Raw genomic sequence first — 26819 nt, 5'->3', positions numbered from 1 at the left:
TTTTTTAAAGTAAATCTTGAGTTAGCTGTTGCCTTTGCTTTGCTTTCCTCAAAACATCAAAGCCCACTCTACGTTCTGAGTTGCTTTGGGCTGGTTTGTGCTGCTGTGAAGGGGCGAGACAGAGGTGTTGGGAGATTCATTTAATTAAAAAAAACAAACAAACTTCAGCCTCATATTGATACCTATATCAATCACTGGAGATTCACGAGGAAAATCTTTTTCCCGTCCTTTGAAAATGTCACTGAGTTGTTACATTTCTGCTAAGAGCCCAGGAACTCCAATCTATATTATTTATTTCCTTTCTTCCGTGCGTTTGGTGGTGCTATATGAAAATAAATGCTTTACGTGCTAAATCCGATTGGCCCCCTGCAAAAACATTTTCTCATGTCAAAAACGTTTTTGTTAGTTTTGAAAAATGTTATCTCCTTCCATGCAGATTGTGCTACCGCTTCCAATGGGATAAATGTGGTATTAATTGTTTGCTTTGCTTTTTATTGAGCATATTTCAGTGGAAGTGCTGTTGAAATAACTTCTAATAGCTGAAAAAGCCTCGGCAAAATTACTTATTAATTTTGTACAACACTTGAGATTTGCAGCCTGTTGTGAAAGGTTAAACCTGAACTTTTTTTTCCGAAGAAAATTGATCAGTGCTAAAATGTCAACTGTCTAGGTGGAGCGGTATGCCAGCATGCAAACGCTGCTCTCCTGGTCCAGGTTCCCTTGCTGCATAGCATTTGCATTGTGACATTTTGTTACAGCATTAGCAGGATAGTTGATGTTTCAGAATCAATCAGGTCTTGTTGATACGAGGCAGCCTGCAACTTTTGTTGGATGTTACAGGGAAACGCAATGAAATGGAGTCCGTGGGTTTTGGCAATGTAAGAATCTCGTGGTTTTGTGGTGGTGGTGAAATGGTGTGGTTTTAGAAGACCACGTGAAGCTGTCGTTCTGAAATCTCGATTCAAAAGGCAATTCAAAATTTCAAAGCTTCCCCAGAAGTCTGAAGCTTTTCTAGAAATTATATGGCAACTTAAAGCAAGTATTTTGATGTCTGAGGCACTAACATACAGCATATAAGAATACTGGAGCGTTCATAAGCTTGAAAACTACTTGTTAAGGGAATCACTATCTAAAATACAGATTTGTTAAAAGTGAAGATACTTTAATGTTTATGAATTCCTATTCATTAACAATGTTTTTAATGAAAGATTTATTAAGAAGCCTTTTCATGACTATTAGTCATGAAACAGGGGACTGTTTAGGCTGTATTCTGGAATAAAAAAGGCACAACAAATAGTGTTTGTGTCTGAAAGTAGGTTTCAGGGAGAAAGATTTTCATCTGAGAGCTTTGTCTGAAGAAAAATGTCAATATATCATAGTTTCTTCCTTTTTAAACTAAAAGCTATGGTTTTGAATATATGCATTGAGAAACATACATAGGTAGATTCAGCATAAGGAAAACTGAGATTTAGAGGCCTGGTATTTACTGTAACCGTGCTGGGTATGTATGTCATGCATGTCGATCCTAAATACTATGAAATGCACAGAGTACTTTCATCTATAATGCATCAGTAATAATGCAGTGAATGGTATGACAGTCTCTAAAAACAACTTAGATGTTTCCATAGCATTATTTGGAAGCTATTCTGTATCTTAAGATTGAGGCGATGGAGGAAAGGCTCCCAAAAGTGTCTTTAGCATCTCCTTCATATTGTTTTTTCTCTTGGTCAACCTGAGACTCCAGAGGTAGGTCAGGGGTAAAGAAAAAGTTGCTAAGGTAAGTGACTTTCATGGGAAACATTTCAGTGCCCTCCCTCATTTTTCAGTTATCCCTGGTGAACGGGAAGAGCTGGGTTATGTTCCTACCTCTCTGCTGTACCGTGTTGTCAGTAACAAACTATGTAGTCTGCTTTTTTTTTTTTTTTTTTTAGATAAAAGCTGATATTCTGTAGGAATGATTACATCTGAAAAACAACTCAAATCAAACCATTTCCTGTGTTTTTCTTTGGAGATACATCTTTGAATAAAGCTTGTCTCGTATTAATTTAACCGGAACAAGCCATCTCTTTAGTGTGCCATGTAATGTTAAATAGGTATCTCTAAACATAATCTCTCTTTGAAAAATTCAAGAGAAAGATATAAATAAGTAAACCGGTGTTGAATTACCAGCCTATAACAGAACTGTTTGATTTCTTGAAAGGTAATTTCTAATTCTCTGCAGCAATGTTGCATGTGTTACTGCTGCAGGTACTACTATAGCGTTGTATTTTACTCATCTTTTTTTTTTTTTTTTTTTTTTTTAATCTTCTTTCTCTCTCTCTTCTTCACTTTACTATTCTCCAAGCTTGGACTCATCCGGAACAAATAGGTGTGGGAACAAATAGCTGAGAATCAAAGGTGTAGGAAGGAAGATTTTCTAATAGATGTTCAGGGTAATTAACTGTATTTTTGAGCCTGGCACTTGCAGCGACTTGCTGTCATTTCTTGCTATTGCTAATAGTATATCAACTTTGAGCCTACTTTTTTTTTTTAATATAAATTTATGTGGGTGGAGAACAAGACTTAGGGATCTTTGGGTGGTTTTCACCTAGGTTTAGAAGCTGTTATACTAATGGTACAAAACATTCAGTGGATAATACCAACCTGGTCTAGTGGAAGGTGTCGCTGCCCAGGGCAGGGGGATTGGAACTGGGTGGCCTTTAAGGTCCCTTCCAACCTGAGCAGCTTTATGATTCTGGGATTTACCTGGGAGAAAAGTAGGGTAATGATCCAGGGACTGAGCACTTGTTGAGATTCCTAATGCCTACCCTTTAAATAGGAGTCCTGTGCTTTATGGTCTTGCCTGTCTGGGTTTGAAAACATCTGAGGAGGCAAAAGGATGCAGAGCCTGCCTATACAACATTCATTTCAACATGAAGGAAACAGCACGAACAGCAGCACAGGGAGCTCTCAGGTTAAAGGGGGAAAGTTGGACTTGGCTAATTGTGTATGGGCAGATCACTGGTGGTGGATATGTGTACAAACAGCATGTCTTGAGATACCCCTTCTTGTTCTGGGATTACTTGCTAGCTGCTAAGACAATACTCTGGGTAATAATGTACGCTTCAGGGTCTCTGATGCATCCTCCCAACAGAACTTTATTTTTCTGGCTACTTGTAGAAGGAGCTTGGAGTAATTCAGTAGCTTCAGCTGAAAGTAACCTTTGTCAAAACCCTTCTTGCTGTGCTTTCCTTGTAAGCCTTCCATGTCATTTTGCAAAATAACATCCAATTTAATGTGATTTTTTAAAAAAATGTATTCATCAAATGGTCTGACAGCATATTAAAATCTTCTTGTGCAATGCAGCTAATTAGGACATCTTGCCTAGAGAGCAAACTCTTTGTGAAAATAAAAATTCTCTTATCTTTTTTGCACAGAAAATCACTTAGAGAGCGAATAGCTCTCACATCATAACCTCAAAATCAAGAAATTCACACTCATAAAAATGGAGACAAGTTAATTGAGTCATGGTAATCTTGTTCTTAATTGCTGTGTATAAAAACGCCTTCCTGATAGCGTGTGGAGCTGCTACTGAACAGGCTTTGTGTCAGTTTTCTTCTGAACTTTGTACGAAGTTTTCAGTAACTTGCTGGTTCAAGTTTGCATGGGGGCAAGAAGAAACTACAAATTCTTTCTTAGATGCCAGCCTATGAGTTGTCATCCTTTTGCCCTTATTATTGTCTGAAATACCCCAACCAAATCTGAACTAATTCTTACATTTATATAGTTTTCCAGTCCTTGCCTCCTTCCTACATTCTCAAACCATTCCCTTCTTGGAGCAGTATGGGAATGTCATTTTGTTCATTTGCCATGAACACAGCACTGTGCTCGCTGGAGAGGTGGCTGTTGCACAGAGCTCGATAGAAAATAAAAATCAGGTTCTTACTCTTGTGCTTTCACCAGGTCGTATAAAAAGATGACTGAATTTTGTCAAAATTGTAGAAAGCTGCCTCTTGGAAATTCAGGTTATTTCAAATGCCTGAAGATTGTGGTTTCTTTCCTCTCCCCTGAAGAGATGGGGGCAAGAATTATGGGAGGGTCCCATGAAGCTGGACCTAGGTTGTCTCAGCCTTCACTTTATTCATTCCTTTCCCTCATTGTTCAGTATTCTTCCTCCATTCCCCTTTTTAAATGTTGTGACACTGACAACGTGGTGCTTAGTTTGCCTTAATGATCTGCGTCTTTCCTGACAGCTTCCATGATTTTGGGTCAGTTATGAGATGCCCGCATGTCTGAGGCTTGCTCTGCCTGCTCTTCTCATCACCCTGGTCTCTCAGCTGGGAATATCTGAAGTCTGCAGTCTTTTATGTTCTCTTGAAATTAAACTGCTTCCACATGATTAGAGTGGGAGCTATGTTCCTAACCTGACAACGTCTTGATGTCTTTTATGTATCTCACATTGAATAGCATGTTTTTTCCTCCTCTTTAGATGATCTCTGTGCTCAATGCCTAATGTAGGTGAAGGCAGGGCTGTGCTTCCGAGAATTTGTCAGAATTTGGTTTCAGAGTGATGGAAAAAAAGCTGCAGAATCTGTTGGGATTCTGTCGTTGGGATTATGTTTTTCTTGTAGCAAATTGCTGTTGAAAAAGGACAGTTCTTAGCTGGTTATTTCTTGCTAGGTTAATGGTTGGACTTGATGATCTTGGAGGTCTTTTCCAACCTAAAAGGCTTTGCGATTCTACGATAATTCTCAGCTGTTCAAAACCACTGGTGTTCATTTGCCACCACCTTTGTAAAACCTAATTGTATTTCCAGTGTGGATCAGAAAAAAATTGCTTGTGGGGAAAGACCTTACACCTTACAAAATTTTCACTTTTTATTTTTATAATTCAGGTGAGTTAAGGAAAAATGTGCTGTTGATTTTTTGAAAATATTTTTATTTTAACAAAAAAGAACAAACCAAAAACTTTAGTGGGTTCTTCTGGCAGCTGCAATATAAAGAAATGTCTGTGCTGCTACGTTGACATGAATTACAGTGCTCTTCAGGGGAAAACAAAACAAAACACACAACACAACTAAACAAAACCACCCAGAACCGAGGATCAGGAAAAAGCCAGGTAACTTGGCCATCTACAAAAGCGTACTGCCATTTTTCAAAGATAGGGTGGAAAGAGCAACCTACACCCTAGCAGGGTGCTCAGATCTTAAGCCTTGGCCAGAAGGAGATGTTTTGCAAGCTAAAATACGTCTTCTGTAGTTTTAAAAGATGCTTTTGTGGTTAAATTAAACTACTGTTTCAAGAAAGGTGATGCTAACAAGATGATTTATTTCTGCAAAGGATGAAACACCTGTAAGCAAACCTGTAAGCGCTCATTTTCTGACACTCGGTATGTTTTCATACAGGCATTACCGAGTCATCTGCTCAAAGCAAAGGATGGATTGTTCTACATCAATCTCCTCCTTTTTCCTTCACAATATATTACTCCGATGTGTGAGAATGTTTTACTCAACACTTTAATGCTTTCATTTTCTGTTCTTCGTTTGTGTGATTGAGTAGCAGTTGGGAAATACCAATAGCAAGGGAAATACCTCGCTGTCCTGTAAGAGATACAGACAGGAGTGATGGCAGCGCTTCAGGCTGGTAATCTCTTTTAAGTTTCAGCTGAACAAATCAGCTTTGCCTGCAATGGTGTCTCATATGAGAATCCTCTAGTGGTTTTTCATTTCTTTTCTTCTTTTTTTTCCCCACCTTTTGTCCTTACACAGGATCCATGTGCGTATTCTTTTATTTACTAGAATAATGAATAAGAGGAAGGCTTGATATCTTGGGGTCTGTTCTCTTTGTCCATGCAGAATCATCCACAGAAACACCCCTGAGTGTAATTTTTTCCTCCTTTTTTCTCTTGAAGTGTTCCTGGTAAGGGTAGCATTTAGCACATCATATTTAGTTGGTCGTCCTGTCCTGAACCAAACCTGGCAAACCAAAACAGGCTCCTGATGGCTGCAGACTGTGTTGAGGAGATGATTTAGATGGAAATGTTGTGAGGATCCCACATCTTCCTGAAAATAAACACTTGAATGAACCTAACAAAGTGTGTGTTGTAATCGTGGAAAGATGGATGATCTCATTTTCACAGGGGCATATTCTGCAGAAATCTTTATCCTGATTTTCCAGGCAACATAAAGGAGGAAATCAGGATTTATTTTGCTGCTAACACTTGGGGATTCCATAATCACAGAGGGAAAAATAGACAAGGAAAAAAGAAGAAAACACTGTTGATGTGGATTTTCTTGTGACTCGAAGGGATTATACTTCACAGTGATAAAGGGATTATGCCCTTTGCAGTGGTTCCTGAAATGGGCTGCACAGGCCACTTCTGTATTCTTTCACTGCAACATCAAAGTAAAACTTGATTAAACCCAGAGATCGCCAGTCCTTGGTTCTACCTCAGTTCCTACAAGGCTCCCAAATGAATTTTAAGACAGCGTCTCTCTGTTCATCGATAACATTTGTATATGACTTAGTTTATGGTATACATAACTTTGACAATATCAATATTTTTTCAGCTTTTGAATTTCACTGTGCTTTGAAAGGTGTTTGCTTCTTACACTACTGTCCAGTGTGGCTTTCAAAAACATTGTCTGCTGTTTGTATAAACAAGAAAAAAATGTTTTTTTCCTCGTGTAGTATGAAGGATTAGTTGTCTAAACAATGATCTAAGCAAGCCATGCCAATACATTCGGTGATGTTTCAGATGAAAATTTGTTCTCCTGGTACAGTATAGAGAAAAACACTATGCGCTTGTCTCAGGTAAAAATCTGTGTGTGTGAGTGCGCACACAAATCTTGTTCTGTGTATCAGCTAAGTATTAATAGCAAGAGAAGCAGCTGGTGTTTCAGGCAATTCAGACTCTGTTCTGTTTTTAGCACAGTGTAATAACTTAACCAGCTTTTAGAGGGCTTCCAAGTTTTATTCAGAAATTTCTGGTTGTCTGGGTGTGTTTAAACCAAAACTAGATTGTTGTTATAGAGGGCATGAATATGGAATAACTAGTATTTCAGTTAGCACTTTATGGGCCTCTAGCACTCAACAGTAAGAAAATGAGGTTTTTATTCAAAATAAACTTCTGAATAAATAACATAAAGCTTAATGAATTTGTAGTATGCTCTGTGTATCTCAACCTAGTTTAAGAATAGTAAGGGAATACAGGTAATGCTTAAATTGCCAAGGTACCAGCCTGTTGTAAAGGTGAATGGATTGCTGAGACTCTTGATGACAACAGTTGGACCAGATGGGTGTGCTGGGGTTACCCGAGGCTTAGAGGAGCTGCATTTTGGAGAACTCCTACTTCAGTGCTTTGCTTTGTGTGCTGGAGCCAGCAAACACAAATAGAGCTGCATTGCTGGTGCTACAAGTCTGGGTTTGTTTCTAAGGATTTAAAAGATGTATGGATAACTGTATGTATGTTACTTTAGGTTACCTGTGAAATACTTAAAAGTTGATGGTGATTCATGTAATGTAAAATAAGTTGACATTTTACATTTGTATGAAGATAATTTTCAAAATATAACCCAACTGGGCAGCAATAGCATCACGAAAGGCATATTAATATTATGTTATGTAGACATCAGCATTATCAGAACTGTTGTCTCGTAGCCTTTACAGGTAAAGGTTGATACGCATGTAATATCAGGCAAATTTAATACATGTATTTTTTAATATGCCAATTAACTGATATTATTAAATACTGCAATGTGTATTTTATCTATATGCTACTAGATATATTTTTTTCAGAAAAAATTAATGTCTTAACTAGTTATTTGAAATATTTGGAAGAAAAAAAAAGCGTATTTGGATCTTATTGCAAAATACACGGTTCCCATAAAAAGCAATAACTGTGTGCACAGAGAAGCACATCTATATAAAAGTCATGAAGTGATAAATGTTAAGTAAATCTTTATACACATATGTAAACTGTATATAACACAGCTTAATGGACTATATTTATACTACATGATTGCTAGAAGGCTGTCTAGGTAAAATATGACTTTTAGTCCAAAAATGTTTGGAAAAAGAATTCAATTTTCAGTGATGTCTAGCTATTTAATTCAAATAACATTGTAATTTTAGTAAATAAAATAGTAACACTGTTTTTCATTGTTTAACTTGGTTAATTTATAAATATTTCTGCTAACTTCAGATTCTGGAAGGCTGTGCCAAATTTTTTTTAGTAGGAGAAAGTATGTTTTAGGAGTGATGTTTAAAGTGGTGGCTATAGAGGGTGATTTCTTGCATTATTCCTGCTTTGTGCTATACTTTTTAAAGTTCTGCTTTATTAACTGAACTTCTGGTTTCTTCTAGCTGACAGCACGATCACTGCCTTCCATACAGTCTGACGAGAGACTACAACCTCTGCTTAATCATCTCAGGTACCATAAACAGAAAGCACTGAGGCTTATTCTACTCATACAGTACAATAACCTACAGCTTTTTTCAGGTGCTTTATCTGTGTGATTGGTTTTGACTGGGGAAAAAAAAAAACAAAAACAAAAACCAAAACACAACCAAAACTAAGACAAACAAAAAAAGGAAAGGATAGAAGCATTCTAGTTTCTTTGAATGTGTTTGCAGACGAGTAAGAAAAAATACTTTTTTAGATATTCTTCAGGTTAAGCATAGATCTGTCTTATAAATGTGATTGCTTTTTACCATGTTACGCTGTTTGGGAGAGTTCTCTTACTATGGTAGTATGGAGGAAGACAAAAACCATACAACGAGAGGGAGTTGCGTTGTTTTAGAATCATCGAATTATTTCACTTGGAATGAACCTCAGGAGATCACGTTATCAAACCCCTGCTCAGAGCCAATCCAGTTAGATTGGGTTGCTCAGGTATTTCTGCAGTTCAATTTTTATAATCTCTAAGGGTAGAAATTTAAGGTAGAATATTGAACGTCAGTAATGAAAGCTCTGTTTTTAATGTTATACAGCTCTGCATTAAGGTCACTGAAATGATGCTAAATGAATTAGAAATGGAAGCAGCCAGGCTCCATCATGCCAGCACTGTACCTGAATTAGGATGCAGACCTAGTTAGTATGCTGTTTGTTTCCTGTGGTGCTCTGCTGCTTCAGGTATCTGTACCTAAAAAACACAAGCATTTTATTTTGATTCAATTTTTTTCATCGTTTTTATTACTTAAGAACAGCTTCATATTTTATCGCTTTAGTGTAAATGATAATAGGAAAAATAGCTTATTGACATATAACTGAACTTTGTTCAAGAGCAGTGAGTGAAAAAAGTGCAGTGTAACTGTTACTCTGCTGGTTAGGGACTACTTTTGAATGCTAATAACCTTTCATGGATTTATTACTATACATCTTGCTGGGATTTTCCAAAACAAGCCTCAGTGGCATACCTTTATCCATTTGAACCTGAAGAGCTATTAGGTTAACTTTTGATAAATTATGCTCTCTAGGAGTAATTACTGAGGAATCTGAAGTTTCATAGAACCTGAAATCCCATGTTTATGCAAAAAAGGCATTTTTTGCACATTTTAATGCTAACTTTAATATGAATGTTTCGTACCTGGTGATGTAATCTTATTTTACGTTTATGAAAACAGAGGAGCTATTCCCAGTACATTTTGTCCTCAGTTGAAAAAAAAAACCTACACAAATGTGTCCTCATTGTCTTCTGGCAAGTTCCTCTTAAATAAATAAGGTACATCAAGCCTTACAACTTGAAAAATAGGCTTTGGCAGTGAACAAACAGATGACCAAATAGGCATTTTCTGTTACTTATTTCCATGAATCCGTGATTAATTTTTTCTTTATCTTGCTCATAGAAAAGGAGAATATTAGTTAGTTGCAGGCTTTTGTTTTCCTTCAGTGTGTGAATTCTTAGAGCAGTATTTTACTTTCGGCATGTGCCAATTGTGCTTTATCAGGGGAGCAAAAGCTGAGATAGAAACATATGAAAAGAGCACACAATTGAAAGTTAGAGAGCATTGTTTGGTTATTAACGCACTGCACATTTGTTGGCAGCTGTTCGTATCTGCTCGTGACTTTTTAAATTAGCTACTCCTCAAAAGAGGTTACCTTACTGTGGATTAAGTCTATGTAGGCATTTTAATCCATGCTGCTTTTTTTTTTTTTTTTTAAATGGGCATAACGTTTTGTGATTGGACTAGTTTAGACTAAATACATATTTTATCTGCAACCTAGGTGTTGTTTTTGTCATATTCTCTTTCACTGGCGCTCTTTAATACTGATTGTACTAGACTGGGGCGGGTGGGTGGGGAAGAGAACATTGTAGTTAAAACACCTTTTAGTTAAAAAGTTAAATTATTTGATGTTTAGGGATTTCATGTGCTCACAGTAGGCTGTACGAAGAGATTTGAATTGCTAAAACTAGCTATTTTAATAGAAAGGGGAACTTTGACGAAATGCAGAAGAAGAACACTTTTGTAGCTCCTATATTCAAAGGAAGTTCTATGGTAAAATTACAGGGTCATGACGTTACTGTTTAAAACCTTCAGCAGGCATAGTTTCAAAGACAGACAAAAGTTGTGATATGTAATCCCATCAAACTACTGTAGGACTGTGCCTGTACATGAATTAAAAGGAGAGGCTGAATTGGCTTTGTTTAATCTGGTGGAAGGGAGGCTTAGCGATAATCACATAGCAGCCTACAGCTCTAAGGGCAAACTGCACAGTATGGAATTTTTGATGTTGTTATAGGTATAACAAATGTCAGTAGTCACTTGAAGCAGCTTGGGGAGTTCAGATCTGGCATGAGGAAGAATCTTTCTACTAGCATTATGATGCAGCACATTGCCCAGAGATGGGGAATCTTACTCTTGGAAATTCTTATGACCTAGCTAGAAAAAGCCAAGGCTGACCTGACTGGTGTTGGCCATAGTCCTGATTAAAGTTGGATGTGGAACTAAAAGGTCTTCCGACATCCTTTACAACCAACATTTATATGTTTCTATTAGTTCTGTTCTTAAATAATAGTTTTCAAAGGCAGTGCAGAAACCAATTATTTTGCAAGACTAGATTTTTTAAAAAAAAAAAAAAAAAAGAATAGCACAGTACTTATGTCCCCATGTCCACCCTCCTGCTCACTTCTACTTCTCATAAGTAGAGAAGGATGCACACTGTAAGAGACTGGTGTCATTTCCTATCATTAACATCTGCAGTGTGTCCTTCATATCCTCACTACATCCTGTGGTGTCATAAACACTGTACTTGCCAGAATGGTCCTACAGGTGTTTATTTGAAAGACAGAAATTCTACTATTGGAAATGTGGACACAATGGAGATTTCTGCTTGGTCAATAACAATACAAATGTACATGCATGTTTGAGCAGTCATTGAGAATTTAACTCCCAGCAAATGGAATGCTTAAATCATGAAATAAAGCAAGAAGTAAGCAAATGTAGCACTTCTCTTCCTTCACCTACAGCAGTGTCCTAAACTCCAGCCATTTCCAGCTCAGGGTCTTCACGTTCCCTCAAGTGTTCCCAGGCATCTTCAGAAATGTTTTCTGTCATTAGACTCCTCAGTGGGTCTCTTTCATGAACTGCACTTGACTTTGTCACAACAAAACTGGCATTGGGTAGTCTTGCAATTTTTTTAATGCTCACATATTTTATTTGGCTTAGTGGAACTTTAAATAGTTTGTCATGCAGTATTACAGGAAATGTAATTCAGTATTACAGGAGAATTTTACCCTACAACGGTAGCATTAGTTATCAGTTCTATTCTTCTCGGCTTACTTATCATAAATACATCTGTAACTATATGAATATTAAGCATTGCCACCTTATCTTTTATGACATTTTGGCTTTGTGTGTCTTACTGTTTTAAACATATTGGATATTAGTCAAGAATTATGAATAATTTTGATTTCCCCCCTATTTCTTGAATTCCTGAAGGCAGACACAAAGAATAATATGGATTACACAGATACAACCAGGTTTGTGTGAATTGCATAAATTAAAAAAATACTTATAAGCTTTTCTTCCTTTGTATTCTTAAAATTATTTTGCAGATGGTGTTGCATTAATGGCTTAAATGTTTCCTAGCATTGTTTGCCCAAACCAGCATCACTACTATTCTAATAATTCTGCAGGATGTGACCCGCTTCCCAAAGCCATTACAAAACTCAATATTTTTTGTTTCCTAAAATGCTTACAAAATATGTATCTGTAATTGCTTTCCTGTGTAAAATGAATTGAGAATGTATTTAGAGCTGGGTCTTGTGCAAGAACATAAATTTACAATGAAAGAATGTGTAAATGCTAATAGAAGCAGTTCTGTTCCTTGTAACTACTGAGTGTTTCTGCTTTTTGACCCCAAATTGCAATACTTTGTTCCTGTACAGGACTTTGCATTTTCTTTCCTTCTTTTTCAATCTGCCTGAAGGCAGGCTTTGAATCAGTTGTATTATTATCCTTATATTCTATACAAATTTAATAGAAAAGAATGCCCGTTTTTATTCTACATGTCCTGGGAGTACTTTTGAAAGAAAGTCTAAAAATAGATTACATCTAAAAACATCACATATGTTAATTAAAAAGAAAAAAAAAAAAGAACAACAAAACTTCACTGAAGAATTACAAAAAAACTCAAACCATTCAGAATTGTTATTTGAACTTGGTATTGATCTTTAGTTGCAAGGTAAGTTTAGAATTCTTTTGGTTACTAGGTTTTTGGATTTCAGACAGTTTTTGTGTGATTGAATCAGGCAGAATGGAGAGATGCAGGAATTTCTCTATGGAGGAAAAATAAAGCTATTTTAAAGTGAAAGGAGAAGACAGTGCCTGCTTATGTTCCAGCAAGCCACAAAAAGAAATTACGAAGAGCTATAAATATTTCTAGGTGAGTAAAATCTGATCAGAAAGTACCCATATAAACTATATGGAATTTAAAAAAAAGTTCAGAACAAGAGCTAAGAAAACTGGAAGGAAAAAAAAAAAGAAGAGAGGGTGATTGGAAGGCTGATTGGTTTGTGTTGCTTTTTCAAACCAGCTGTGGGAGGCTGTTTGGTGATGTTTAGTGGTGTGAAAAAATGATGACCATTATTCATAGGACAAAGGGTATTTTTAATTTTTTTTTTTTTTTGGAAGGTTGTTGAGGCTTTCAGTAGGATTGTAGAGAAAATAATGGCAATCAATGAAGACGGCAAAGCGTTGTTTTCTTGTGATGAAGTCAAGGGACCGACAGAAGTCCTACTGTAGACAATCAGACCTGTTACACAAAGCTGCAAATCCAAAAGCTCTGATGTGTTGTGCTTCCTCAAGACAGGTGTTTTTATCATGTAAAAACTTGGTGGTTTTACCATGGCTGGCCTTTGAGTCAGGAAGTTTCAAAGAATATTCACTCTTCAGTATTCTCTCTTCAGCAGTGACTTCTGAAGCCTCTCTTCCCGAGGCTGATCTCTTCTAGCTTGCTAGGAAGTGGTTATCTTTAGCTGGGTAATTTTTATGCCTCTACTGGTATGATCGTAGTAAGTACTGTAGGGTACACGCAGATAATCAAAAGGGATAATGGTAGAGCAGTTGAGGTTACCGGCACTCATGTGAGGATGTGAGAAGTGACTGAGTGGTCACTTTCCTAACTGGTTGTAATACAAAATAAAATGAGGTTGCCAAAGCGACAGCAGTTTTCTGTTGTTCCATGCTTAGATTGTAATATCTTTGGGACCGTGATTTTTGTTGTGTTTGTAGCTTGTCTAAGTAAAGTGATGCAGATGTGGTTCTACAAGGAAATGCAGCTACTGCATCAGTAACATCAGTAATAATAGGCATACACAGCTCAAGTTCTTTTTACATTATTTATCCGCTCTTGTGTAATGAAAAACAACAACTACTAAGGACAATAAGCTTGTCTAGTGCTCCAATTTATACCAAAACGAGATTAAAGAACCAATGAATACACATATAATTAAGCAAGCGATTTGCACTGTGGTAAAATCAACCCTCAGCTGTATGTTTTTCATGCATTACAATGTAGAAGGGTTGCAAAATAATCAGTAACACCTAGGAGCATCATTTAGCTGAATTCCTTTTTTCAGGAGGTAATCTCTTTCTGCCTCCAGAAAGTTTATGAAATGATCTTTGCAAATTATTTACAAAATCAAAGGAATGTGTTCTTATCCAGAGTTTGCACTGTTTTTTTTTTTTAGTCCAGTATACTGTATCTAAAGACACGTTGTGGTTGCTTTATTGCCTGCTGTATTGGCAGCTCAGGGTTCTGCTGTGGCCATCTCTCCTGGCCTGTTCTGCAGCACCGCACATCCTCGTTCAAGAAGTCTGTATAGTTAAAAGCAAAAGCTGGGCACCTAATGTGCTTGTGTTTGATTTGAAATGACTTCAGCGATGGTGTCTATGTGCCTGATATAATGTAGGGTTACTTGAGCTTAGCTCGGGTATCAGAAGCAGCTTTGCTAGAATATGATTGAAAGATGAGGCAGCTCGTACCACGTCCTGTGCTATCTTGGCCAGTGAGCTGCTATCAGAAGTTAACGTGGTTTTATGTCAGTACTGCAATAAAAGCCTTCTCAGCTTTTTATTGGTACACTTAAGAAGCAGATGCTTAGTTTTTATTTTTCCATCCCAGTAGATGATCATAGCAATAGATAAGTGTTTTTTAATGCTGCACAAGTAGCAAGGTAGCAGGCAGAAGAATTTCAGAGGAACTTGGACAGGCTGGGGAAATGATAGCAATCCCCTCAAGGTCAACGGTTCAACAAAAGGAAATGCCAAGCACTGCGTCTGGGGAGGAGTAACTCCATATAGACCAGTACAGGCAGCTGTGAAACAGGCTTGCAGAAGAGGATCTTGGGGTCATGATAGACATCTAGCTGACTGTAAACCAGCAATGTACCTTGAAGTGAGGAAAACTGTCTCCTGGTGGCATTGGGCAGAGCACTGCCAGCAGGTCAAGGGAGCAGGTCCTTCATTTTTGCTCAGCACTGTTCAGGCCAATTCTGGAGAGTTGAGTCCAATCCTGGGCTTCCCAATGTACATCAGGAAAGGCTGAGAGCGCTGGGATTGTTCAGCATGGATGAGAGAGGGTCCAGGGTGTGTGTGTGTGTCTTGCTGATACGTATAAATAGATGCTTTTTATGGAGGTGTAAAGAAGACAGAGCCAGATGCTTCTCAGTGATAGCCACTGATAGGCCAGGAGGCAAGAGGCACAAACTGAAATAAAGGAAATTCCCTTTAAACATAAGAAAACACTTTACATGAGAGGGTTGTCAAACACTGGAACAGGTTGCCCAAAAGGTTGGGGAGTCTGTCCTTGGAGCTGCACAAAACTCAGCTGGATGAGATGTTGAGCAACCAGCTCTAATTAATTCTGATTTGAGCAGGGGAGTTGCAGTAGATGATCCTCAGAAGTCTCAACTTCAACAACGGTGTGATTCTGTGATCTAAATTCTGAATGACCCCTCACCACTCCCTTCAGATAGAGGAAGGGACTGACTGATCGTACGGACTTTTAATTCTGATTCTGTAAATCCAAACTACTTACATAACTGTCTATTACTTTGTTCCTGTTTTTTGTAGGGGCCCTGTTTTTTGTAGGGGTCCTGTTTTTTACATAAAAAAAATATTTTAAAATATTTGTAGCCCTTAATTGGTAAAATAATTTCTTCCTAAATTTGTAAACTTTTTTTTTTGAACAGTGAAAGCTTTAAATGATGCTATACTGTTTGCTTTTTTTTTTTTTTTTTTCAGCCATTCTTACGTTGGCCCGGATTACAGTGCACAAAAAAACACTGGAAAAATCTCTCTAGAACACATCGATGCTGTAAGTCCTCTGTGCTTATTGAGTTATATAATAAGTTGAATAAGTTTTAAGGTCAAACTCCTTATGTACAGGTAATATAGCTCTTTTTTTTTTTTTTTAAATTCAGTATTTGTTGTGTAACTGTTGAGAATGGCTTAAATGAAGTCGAGATAAATTTTAAAAGGGAAGAGTTACCTGAAAGTGCATCTAATCAAAATTTAGACTGGAGCTATAGTGAATTTGCTTAATTTGCTGCTTAATTGTGTGTACTTTCACAAATGCCTAACATAATCACAGAGTTCAACAAAATTTTCATACTTAACAATATTGCAACTTAAATTTATTCCAAGTCTTTTTTTTTATCTGAACTTAGAAATAGTTTGTTTTCAGTATCCATGGCAAGGTTTCTTTGGTGGTGCAAAACCCCGGTAAACCTGGATATCACATTTTTTCATTTCTGAGGTCTTGCTTTATAAGAAATAATATTCTTCAGATAAAAAGTCTGTAGATGAGCTGCAATGGATTTTACTCTTGCTTGTAGTTTCTAAAAGATGTTTAAACAAATAAACACAGCACCAAAACAAACAAATAAAAACTAAACCAACCAAATAAACAAACAAACAAACAAAAAATCTCAAACACAAGTCACCTTGCCATTCCAGAAACTAAAATAAGGAAGAAGCAAGAAGCATTGAAGTAGAACTGTGGATGTATCTTTGCTGACAGCAATTATGCCTTTGTTACACTGGGCAGAAGATATTCTGGTATTACTACCAGTGCTACTGTCTTTTGGATTTTCTTCTCAAGAGGGTTGTTGTAGTTGATAGTTTAATGACACTTTTGTGTTATCATTAGTTCCTAGGCACCCTGCACATCCGTATCTTCTCAGCCATTGGCATTTTCAAGTGGAGCTAATGATTCATCACAATAAGCTTATATCCTAAAAATGATCGGTATGTCTTAAACCATTTTTTCTCTTGACAGCTTTCTGTGAAATCGTTCCCACTTTGCATGCGGCAGTTGCACAGAGCCCTGCGTGATAACCACCATCTCCGGCACGGAGGCCGTATGCAGTACGGGCTCTTCCTGAAAGGCATCGGTTTGACTCTGGAGCAGGCACTGGAGTTCTGGAAGAAGGAATTTATCAGGGGGAAAGTAGATGCAGACAAGGTAATTCAACAAATTAAAAACACATACGAATGTGAGGATGTAGTTATTGTGCATGTCTGCTAGGTATTTGTATAGGTGCTTATTAAAGAAGATAATTTTACAAAAGGTACAGTGTTGTCTTTTAAAATAGTTCTTCCCTTTTTTGTTACGGTTTTATTAAGTTTTTGGTCATTCTCGTGAAGCATGGCAAAAGCAGGCTAGCCACAAAGCCAGAGGCTTTTTTAGATGAGAACTAGAAAATCTTGTTTTTCCACTTAATCACTGGGAAACCAGTGTTGTGTATGAAATACAAGTACTGTGTGACTAAATTGATTCACTTCCCCATGCAGGTGAGTGACCAGAAACAGTACTGTCTGCAAGGAGAGGTTAGCCTCTTTTATTGGTTAATAAAAATAAAATCAGTTGGACAGTTGTGTGAGAGGTAAGATTACATCAGCGAATTTATAGTCTAAAAAGAAACTGTGGGTGAAATAAAGGTATGCTTAAAGAAATAGTGAGAAAACACCGTTCAGTGCCATAGGCTGTGTTGCTGAGAAATTAGGGGCCTAACCCTTGCCAATAATTCTGAGATTATCATGAAGGAGGAAAGTGTGACATATGCGTGCTTTGAGAGCATGATAAAAAAATGGTAATTTTTGGAGGTTTGTGACCTGCTCCTTGTTGTACTCAGTCTAGAGTTTACACAGGTAAAAGCAAGCAGGTGTCCTGACTTACCTGTATGCTTGGCCTGTGGCATGTGGCATTCAGGATTTGAGAGTGTGATTTTAGAGCAGGTGTTTTACACCTTATGTCAGTCTTGTTTGGACTATGTTACTTTGCATTTAATGTTGTGAGATCGTAGCTTTCCAGAATACTATGACGTATTTGGGAGTGTTTGTCAGATTATTTTTTGTTAGCTTAAGTTCTTGGAACTTGTCTCTTTAAAAAATGTACGGGGCAAACCAGGAGTGCTGGCTATAATGAATTCTGGTTTTCATCTTTTCTTTCAAGTCCCGGAAGATAGGTCAACTGGTCTGCAGAACTTTTCAGAAAGGGGAGGGGATGTGAAGACAGGATTTTAATAAGGACTTAAATCTCCATAAATCTGTCTCCCTTATTGGGACATGATTTAAGAGGAAATAGGTGTATTATTAAAAGAGAAGAAATCCAGGATGTAATCCTGTACAAAGGGTTCAAGAAAAGATTTCAAGATAGGTAATAACTAATTTTTCAGTTGAATGCCAATTAACTACTTGCTGAATTCAGGAAAATGCAGACTTCTCATTTGTAGTTTACTGTGTTTAAAGGAAATTGATAAAATCAAGGCATCAGCATCAGAAGCAAAAACAGTGGAAATACCTACATTTATTCTGACTTAAATACTGTGTGAACTGTGGAATGTCTGATTCCACCTGCATGTGCTTTGACACCAGACACATGCACATGTATGAAGACGTGCATGCATCTTGTGTCCTGTTTTCAGTCAAGTTTTATGGCCCTGTGTTTACCTGTGGAAGTTTGAAAGCATGTTATGAATGAAGCAAGGGGTTATAATTACTCAATTTTTCACAAGCAGGTTGCTATTTTATAATTCTGCTCATGTTCTAGGTACCAACTTCAGACTGGGGTGGAAAGAAAAAGCTGACTTTTCACATCCATAACTGAAGTCAGTGGTCTGAAATTTTCGTAGTAAAATGTTATATAATGTTTAATGTCCTAGAAAAAATGAAGATGAATGCCATTCTAATCAGTATTCTCTTCTTTTGACATTTTTATTTCCTGAATCATGGTATATTTCCTTTCCTGTTGAATAGAGGTAATTATACTGTTTTGTCCTACTGGAGCATTTTGAAGACATATGAATGGTATCCTGCTAGAGATTAAGGTCAATTATTCATAACTGGGTGGTGGATTGCAAAGAGGGGAATGTTCGATTCTCTGCAAATGGTTATGATTTCAAAATTGTATGTTCACATGAATCTTGAAGAGGCAGTAACACGCTGTTTTTCAATCCCGAGTTTCCTTTCTCACAGCTTGTAGAAACCACATTGCTGTACTTCTTGTAGAGACTACAAGGAATGAGCTGAAACAGGTAGTGATCCGCTGTGTGGGGAAAAGTGGTGGAGTACTAGCATGGTCACAATGGAGACAAATGCAGAGCACAAAATAAAATATGCTTTTGCTTTAGGCACTGTAATTAAAATTATTCTGCAAATTGCTAGGCTAAGAGTGCCTAAATGGTAAATTATTATTGTTCAGATGATCAGATCAGCTGTCAAATGGTGGTAGCTGTGTTACTTCTGACTGAATGGTTATACCATTTGGTTCCAGTCATCTGATTTTCCTGGCTCTTCCAGGTTTTTTTTCCAGGTGATCTTAGGAGGTCCTTGGATCTGGATTCCAGAATGAGGGCTTTACCTTGACAGCAGGCAGCTGGTGGGGAATGTTACCACCAGAGCCAACCAGAAATGCCATGAAGGGGTTCCTCAGGGTGGATTATGATATCTGATCCCCTTTAAATTCACTCCTCTTGCCTCTTTAAAAAGCCTGTTAAATACCTTTCATATACTCCTATTGTCAGAGGTTGCAGTCAAAATGAGGACTGTTTGTGGCATGCAGTCCCTATGCTTGGAAGTTTTGAAGACCCAACTGGACAAAGACTTGAGCAGCCTGGTCTGATCCCTTGGCTACCTTGCTGTGAGCAGGAGCTTGGACTAGAGATCTTCTGAGATCCCTTCCAGGCTGAAGTACCCTGTGATTCTGCACACATACACCTGATCAAAGGGAGAAGTAAATTTTGCGAGGGCCAGCCACTAGAGGGAGACAAGAGCATAAGGAATAAGCAAATAAAACATTCAGATCTAAGGTGTGTATGCTAGGATGCTTTGTAGGTCTGTACATTTTTAATATAAAAACAAAACCATATTTTTGCATGAAAATAGAAGTAGGCATCTGATAATGTGCTGAGCAGTGCTTTTTAAGCATGCACAACTCTTCACAGTGGAATTTGTAATGCACAGAATGACGTGGTGGGTCTTTAAAACAACCTCTGCCTTCTTAAATCCCCTGGAATATATTCTTTATCAGTAAGTTGATTGCATTTGATTTTGGTATTTTACTTTCTCATTTGCTTGAGATTTGAGGGTTGATTTGCAGCTAGATTCCTTTTTTTTTTTTTTTTTTTTTTTTACTTGTCCCTTTTATACTGGGTAATGGAGCCTACTATTTTGGGAACATGTTTTGATTCACAAATCTGAAAAGGATCTCTGTTCTGTCATGTTCAATTATAATTCTCTAATTGGATATCATTTGCTTTTATTCTTGAGTTATTTAAACTTTACAAATCTGCCAGAGCCCAGTGATATGTTTAACAGCAAGCCACAATATTGGGCATCTAAGAGAAAAACAAAAATCAGATTGAAATTCCTCTATACAGATTAAAATTTGAGCTTTTCTCTTTCCTTGTACATCAGTAGTACTGATGCAAATAGATGGCTAAGCTTGCGTTCCCCGGAGGTGTGTGAAGGCTACCACGGAACTTGAAGAGAATGTTTGCTGTCTTTTTGGATACCAAAAATGTAATAAGTGTTGCATATATTACCTGTAAAGTGTTACCCCTGTGAAATCTGTGGAAAATGCACGAGTTTATTGTGGTAACAAAGTATTGATGATATAGCTAAGTGTGGTGCTCTTGCCTGCATTGGCTATTGGAGGAGTAGATGGTCAAGCTCGTTATTGAACTATATTTTTGGGTTAAACTCCCACAAATTTCTACTAGTGACTGCAGAAATTATCTTCATTATAACCACTTACTATCTGTATTCCTCTCTCGTTATTTAGAAATGATCATTTAATATTCTAGCTGTAGTGAGACAGAGCATACGAGCTTTAAAGATTTTGGGTGAATCACTTTTATTCTGTATTGGCAAAAATGACATTGTAGTCATAGCACTATTATATGAACAGCTATGCTTACATGGTATAACTGAGCATAAAGAAAGTCAAAACACTCCTATATGCTTTCAGATGCTTTTTGTGTTCTACAAAGTTAGCTCTTGAAGCTGCTTTAATACTAGGCTAAGTGATTTAATTGCCAGAAGAAACATGAAAATGTATTTTCAGTTAAATGTCTCATTTTGATTCCCAAACTTAGTGTTGAATTCGCACTGTCTTTTCTTTCAAATCAAGTTTAAAGAAAAAAGAAGACAAAACATCCTACAGTAGCATACAACTGTTGGGGGGGTTGAGAAAGCAGATGCTCCAACTGCATCTTGTGCATTTAGGCTTAAAGTTTAATAAATAAATAAATAAACATTCAATTTAAATTTCAACCTCACAGGATGAAGAAAAGCACCTTCAGATTTCTCTATTTCTGAGTTCTTTTGCATATTTGTCTTTTTTTTTTTCTTTTTTTTTTTTTTTCCCCTTTTCTTTAGTATATCTCTTTGTGGCATTCTTCTGAACAGCCAGATCTACGAGATCAGAGAACTTTTGCAAAACTGGAGTGAACAAACAGACCAAGATTCCTGTTTAATGCTGCAAAGGCTGTTCAGCTTCTGATGTACTAAACACCAAGAGAGAGATGTCCGTAGTCTGAATGCTCAGGGATTGTTATTTTCTGGAAAACAGCTTCACGGCAGTGAATCAATCGAGATCTCCTTTCATATAGCTCACTTAATCTTTTCTGCATATTAGTTGAAGCCTGGAGGTTAACAGGTGCATTGTTCGAATGGGACCGTGCTAGCATTGAAGGTGATACTCAGGTGAAAAGAGATACAGCTGCTGGGATCGATTAGCTGGTGTGATCTCAGCTGAAGAAGAGAGTCTGGAGTTGGTTTTATAATAAACAATAAACAGGAGAGGTATTGTCTGTGAGTTTGTCTTATAGTCAGAATTTATACAGCTAGACATGAGAATGAAAAGCATGACTTGAAACCACAAATGCAGGGATTGCTGTTGTTGCATCTGAATCAAGGTGAATTAATACAACATCCCTGTTGGCTGTAGTTGGAAGAGGATTTTGTTTTCTTCCCTTTGTCTCTGGTTACTTTCTAATAAGAAGCACTGAGCAGTTCCACACAAATAATTGAAAATCCTCAAGTCAAACTAAGAATTTCTTGCAAAACCTCTGTTGTGTGGCCATGAAGTTTAGTCCAAAGAATCATAATACCCTCCTTCAGCTGAATGGAAGTGTTTCAATTGCCATTACTATGTGGTTATTTTTGGCGATAAGCATATCAAAATTAATATGTTAAATCTGTGCGGGATTCCTGCTGTTGTATATAATTTTTAGATAAAGTTGTGTTTTATCAGAGGGGATTTTTGCCCTTCCTGTCCTGTGAGCCTTCATTTATGCTGTCTGGCATTCTGCTCCCTTCAAACACTGGAGCAGTGTTTGAAACACTCAGATGAGTGCTGTTTGTGCATTTCTGACAGACCAGTCTGCATGGTTTGATTTCTTCATTTTGTTTTGTATACCTGTTGAAGAAAGTAGTCAGAAAAAGATCTGTTGTGGGCTCTGGAAGTAGGAGGATCAAGGAGGCATGCTCCTGGTGCTTGCTTTTGATTATTTCTCAGAAGCGTGGTCAAATGTGAATGACTTCTTGCAGATCCTGCTAAGTCATAGGAAGGAAAAGATTCCTTACTGACTGTATCAGATGTTGGAAAGCGTATTAGCAGTGGCTATAAACATAAATCACTGGCCTGTGGCTGGAAGGAAGTTACTGTCAGTGTTGTCTTTGTTATTTATTTCTCTTCAGTGTTGTGGACAGCGTTGTTCTGCAAAGACTCCAGAATACCAGCTCGTCTAGGTAGGGCCAGAGGTAGCTCTTTGCTTCCCATTTAATTAAACATTGTGAGATCGAATCAAAATAGTTTCAGGTTGTTTGCTTCGGATGGCAATTTTTATTAAAACTTTAGGAGTTAACAAGTAGAGAATTGCTGTTCTTTAAAGAACGTGCCTCGTTGCATTTATGGACATTACTGCATGCTTACTGAATGCATGAGTCATAATTCAGATAATGCAAAGCCATTAAAAAACAGTGTCTGTTTTTCTGACATATAAGAAATACTGACTTTGCTGCAAAGGAATTTAAGAGTAACATCTACATTATTCACAACCCTTGCACAAATATATGCAAGCTTGTAGGTATTGCTGCTCTGACCTTTTTATTAAACTAGTAATACAGATGGGTTCTGTGGCTGTCTCTCTCTTAGTCTTTTACTTTTTTTTTTTTTTTTTCCAAATTGAGCAACTAAACGAAGTACATCAGAGCTCTGGCTGACATATAAGAAGTCAGTTGATGAGAAATGAGACATGAATATAAAATGAGGTGTCTAAGCCCTGTATAGCTTTTGTGATACATGGTAGGAAAGTCCCACCGCTTATTTCAGCAAAGCAAGATGAAAGTAATCAATCTTTCACCGTTTCTGCCAGTATATAACGTATGTGCTCATCACTGAAGTGGTACTGTTAACCTACAACTAACACTATATATATGAATATATCTCTATATAATGACTTTTATATACATATATCGATATATATGAATGGTACATGATTCGATTACATTCAGAAGTTTTTTAAAATTCCAGTAAGAATGGCAATACATGGTAAGTGGTGCATGGTGGTGTACTATTAAATTGAACTAGTTAGCCTTGATGTTATTAAATTTGCTGTTGGGATATACACTGGTAATGGGACAGTCCCCCTAGTGAATTAATGGCTCATTTTCATATCAGCTAAAGGAGTTACTGGTGTTTCCAAAATTAGCCACCTTCAATTTCCTTTTTCCCAGTGGTAGCTGTTGTGTCAATTCCCTGTACTTTTGATGGGGAATAACCTGCAGCCTCACTTGGGGTCGTTTTTTTTTCAAGGTGCAGTAAACTTTTGTTTTGCCTACCGTGTGTTTGGACTTGTGAGCACTAAAAGGAATAGATCCAAACAAAAAGCTGACTTCTTTGGTTCTTTTGAACCCTTTTAAGGGTGTATTTTAAACATTATTGTGTGACCTTTTAAACCTAAGGACTTTCCTGGTTTAACAATAAAGTTACGGATACTAAAGGGAAGGTGTCTTTGGGACATAATTATGTAGATTTGAGAGAGAGATGTAGTTTTAATTATGCCCTGTAGCAAACGTAGAAGCATATTAAACTCAATCATGCTTCTGTGTGTTTTCCTCTGAAACTTGCTTTACTCAGGCCTTAAATTACCCATCAGCATATTGGTGTACCCTAAGGTTGTCTAAGCTAACTGAATATTGACAAGAATCTGATTCATTATTTGTCATTTTATATTTAACATGTCTTTTTTTATGGCAGTATTTTTTTTACAGAGACTTTGTTTAAAAAACCAACAACTTAAAAATAAGTAAATTTGTGTAATACATTAAAAATTTTTAGGCAATACTCTCAAGTGAAGTGGAGCTGGTACAAAAATACATTATTTTTCAGCATATTTTTGTTTCACGGATGGTATTCAAAAAGATCATGACTGATGAGGATATACTAGAAAACAAAATACTTTTTGGAGTTGCTACCAGATATCTTAATTTAATTCTTTTAAAACTAACATTTTTCAGTCTTTCTTGTGAGGCCAAAGGTATGGTGACATTTTCCTGTGGTTGCTCAATTTAAAGTATTTTTTTTTTTTAACCTGTTAAAAACGTATCTGCCTTACTTCTGCTTTTCAGTTTTCATCATTTAACTTGCATTGTAAGGGAAAACTTCAGATTGTCTTTCAGCCTGTAGCATGTCCTAGGGGCAGAGAAGAATGTAATTTCAGGATACTAATTATTCTACTGGTATAGTGTTTTTTTTAATTGGTCTTTCTACTGTAAAGAGGGATAGGGTTGGTTTTCTTTATTACCTATTAGGCACTGAAATTATTTGCTAGATTATTTGCTAATCTAGCATGTGAACAGGTTAGTGATACAGTTCTTGCACTGACAAGAATGAAAGCAACAAAAATCTTTCCTGTAGTAAAACTAATTTAGAACAGAATCCAGTCTTTTTGACACATTTCCAGGGAATAAACGTTTTGGGGCATTTCTGTCCCTACTATGTTATCTTTTCCGAATTGTGTGAATAGAAATGGATGTTAAAACCAGACTTTTAATTTTCTGAGATTTTGTAGCCTCAAACCGCTTCTCAGACTTGTGCTTTATTATCACTGTAGAAAGACTGTGTACTTGTTAGAAAAGGATTCCATCTGATTAGCCATTACAGCAGCAGCAAGTTAGTACGTTGGTGACATTTCAAGGAAAGTGATAGATCTGTCTGTCTGGTTGCCATAAGTTCAGTGATTGTGAAATATCTGAGTATCACTAAGTAAGTTCTTTGGCAGGCTGTCTTGAATACCTTCCTAACAGTACAGCTTTATCTTTAGAGCAATCTGCTGAAAAATACCTGCTGCATGTTTCCGTAATGCATTGAGCCTTTCTGGCTGTTTACCCCAATTTCTGAGACAGACGTTCATGTCTTTTGAGATGCAAATCTATTCACCTGTATCTTCTTATCTCTTCCAGTTGTGTTCCTGTGTTTTTTTGAACAGAAAAATACTGGTTTGGTAGAGTACTTTATTAATCTTGATATAATTGCTTGAAACTAATTTAAAATCATTTTATTAGATGTTCAGTTTTGCTGTAATTGTATATATTGACTTCCAAAACAAAAGCCAGAGTCCTGTGTACTGTCTCGTCTGATAATGTCCACGTCATTGCTGTAACATCACATAACTGTCATATTCCATACGTCTGTATTCAACCAGCAAATCGTGGCTGTGTTTCCTATTCAGTCATCTAGAAAAGCAGCATGTTGTACGTATCCGATGTGCAATCTGCTGATATACCACATAAGCTTAGATGTAAGGTATTTTTTACTTTCAGGATTGATTTAACAATTGTGCCTTGTGTCTTCTGAAATGTAATGAAGCTCATGAATAAAGACAAGACAGTTCCTTTAAATGTGACTTGTGCTGTGCACTATTTATGTTTCAGAAATTTTCTATATCAGTCTGAGAAAGGTAAATTACTAGGATCAGGATATTTCAAGATGAGAGAGGTTACTACTTCTTGAAAGTAAGACACTGATTTGATATTGTAATGTACAGTGCTGTTTAGCTGAAAAGCAAAATTCTGCATAATGTGTTATGCTCTTGCTTTTCCTGTTGTGTCCCTTCAGGGAAAACACAGTGTTTCTCTCGAATATATGTACTTTTTACCCCCCTGTACATAGGGGAACAGAAGCTAGTGGTCTTTCTATAGTCCATATTCCTTTGGATTTGGTGTAAATTTGGATTTAAATTCCTATTTTTTTTCTGATGGATTTTATTGGAGTTAGTCTTGAGGCTTGAGAACTGGGCCAATAACAGTGAGGAAATAGTTTTGTTTAAAAAGAAAGGCTGTTTTTTTAAGCTGTATTACAGTAATTAGGCTGTCTTTCCTGTACTTTAGTTATTTCCCAGAAATTGTATTCTCCTGTTTGTAGGACCTTGAAGCAGGCACTAAGGAATCAGATGTATGTTGCTTCTGAAACACTTCAGAGCAGTCTGTCAGTAGAGTTTCTTTACCTTCCTGTTTGCATTTTTCTCTGTAGTCAAGTCATCTTTTTAATGAATGATGAATTAACAAAATAAAAGGATGGAAAAATAGTCGTGAGTGGTTTAAAACAAGCTTTCTTCTGTCAGTCAATGCAGCAAATTGTCCCACAAAGTCGAGAGTTCAGCTCTTGGTTCCAATGCTCTGCACATCAGATAGAAGAGAGAGAGGTTTGTATATGTAAGCAGTTGTGCTGCTTATGACAATAAGGACTAACATCGGTGGTTTTGAACACTTCAGTCTCCTTTGATCACCATCTTATATGTGATTTTTGTCTTTTGGTGTCCTGCTAATAAA

General features: G+C 37.0%; 1 protein-coding gene across 5 annotated transcripts in view; it reads left to right on the top strand.

Annotated features, from left to right (window-relative positions):
* PRIM2 (DNA primase subunit 2) overlaps positions 1-26819 on the top strand; it is a 106804-nt gene that overhangs the window by 46489 nt on the left and 33496 nt on the right. For all 5 annotated transcript variants that reach the window (XR_014691995.1, XM_084515967.1, XM_084515966.1 and 2 more), the window contains 3 exons: positions 8343-8410; positions 15726-15798; positions 16762-16947. Coding sequence is in view for 4 of the 5 variants with exons in the window: in XM_084515967.1 (XP_084372093.1) it covers positions 8343-8410; positions 15726-15798; positions 16762-16947 (327 nt within the window). In the remaining variant the exon portion in view is untranslated. The remainder of the gene's footprint in view (positions 1-8342; positions 8411-15725; positions 15799-16761; positions 16948-26819) is intronic.

This window comes from Aythya ferina, assembly GCF_964211825.1.
Source record: "Aythya ferina genome assembly, chromosome: 3".
Taxonomy (NCBI): Eukaryota; Metazoa; Chordata; class Aves; order Anseriformes; family Anatidae; genus Aythya; species Aythya ferina.
Note: the sequence above shows the minus strand (reverse complement) of the source record. Positions and strands in the feature narration are given on the sequence as shown.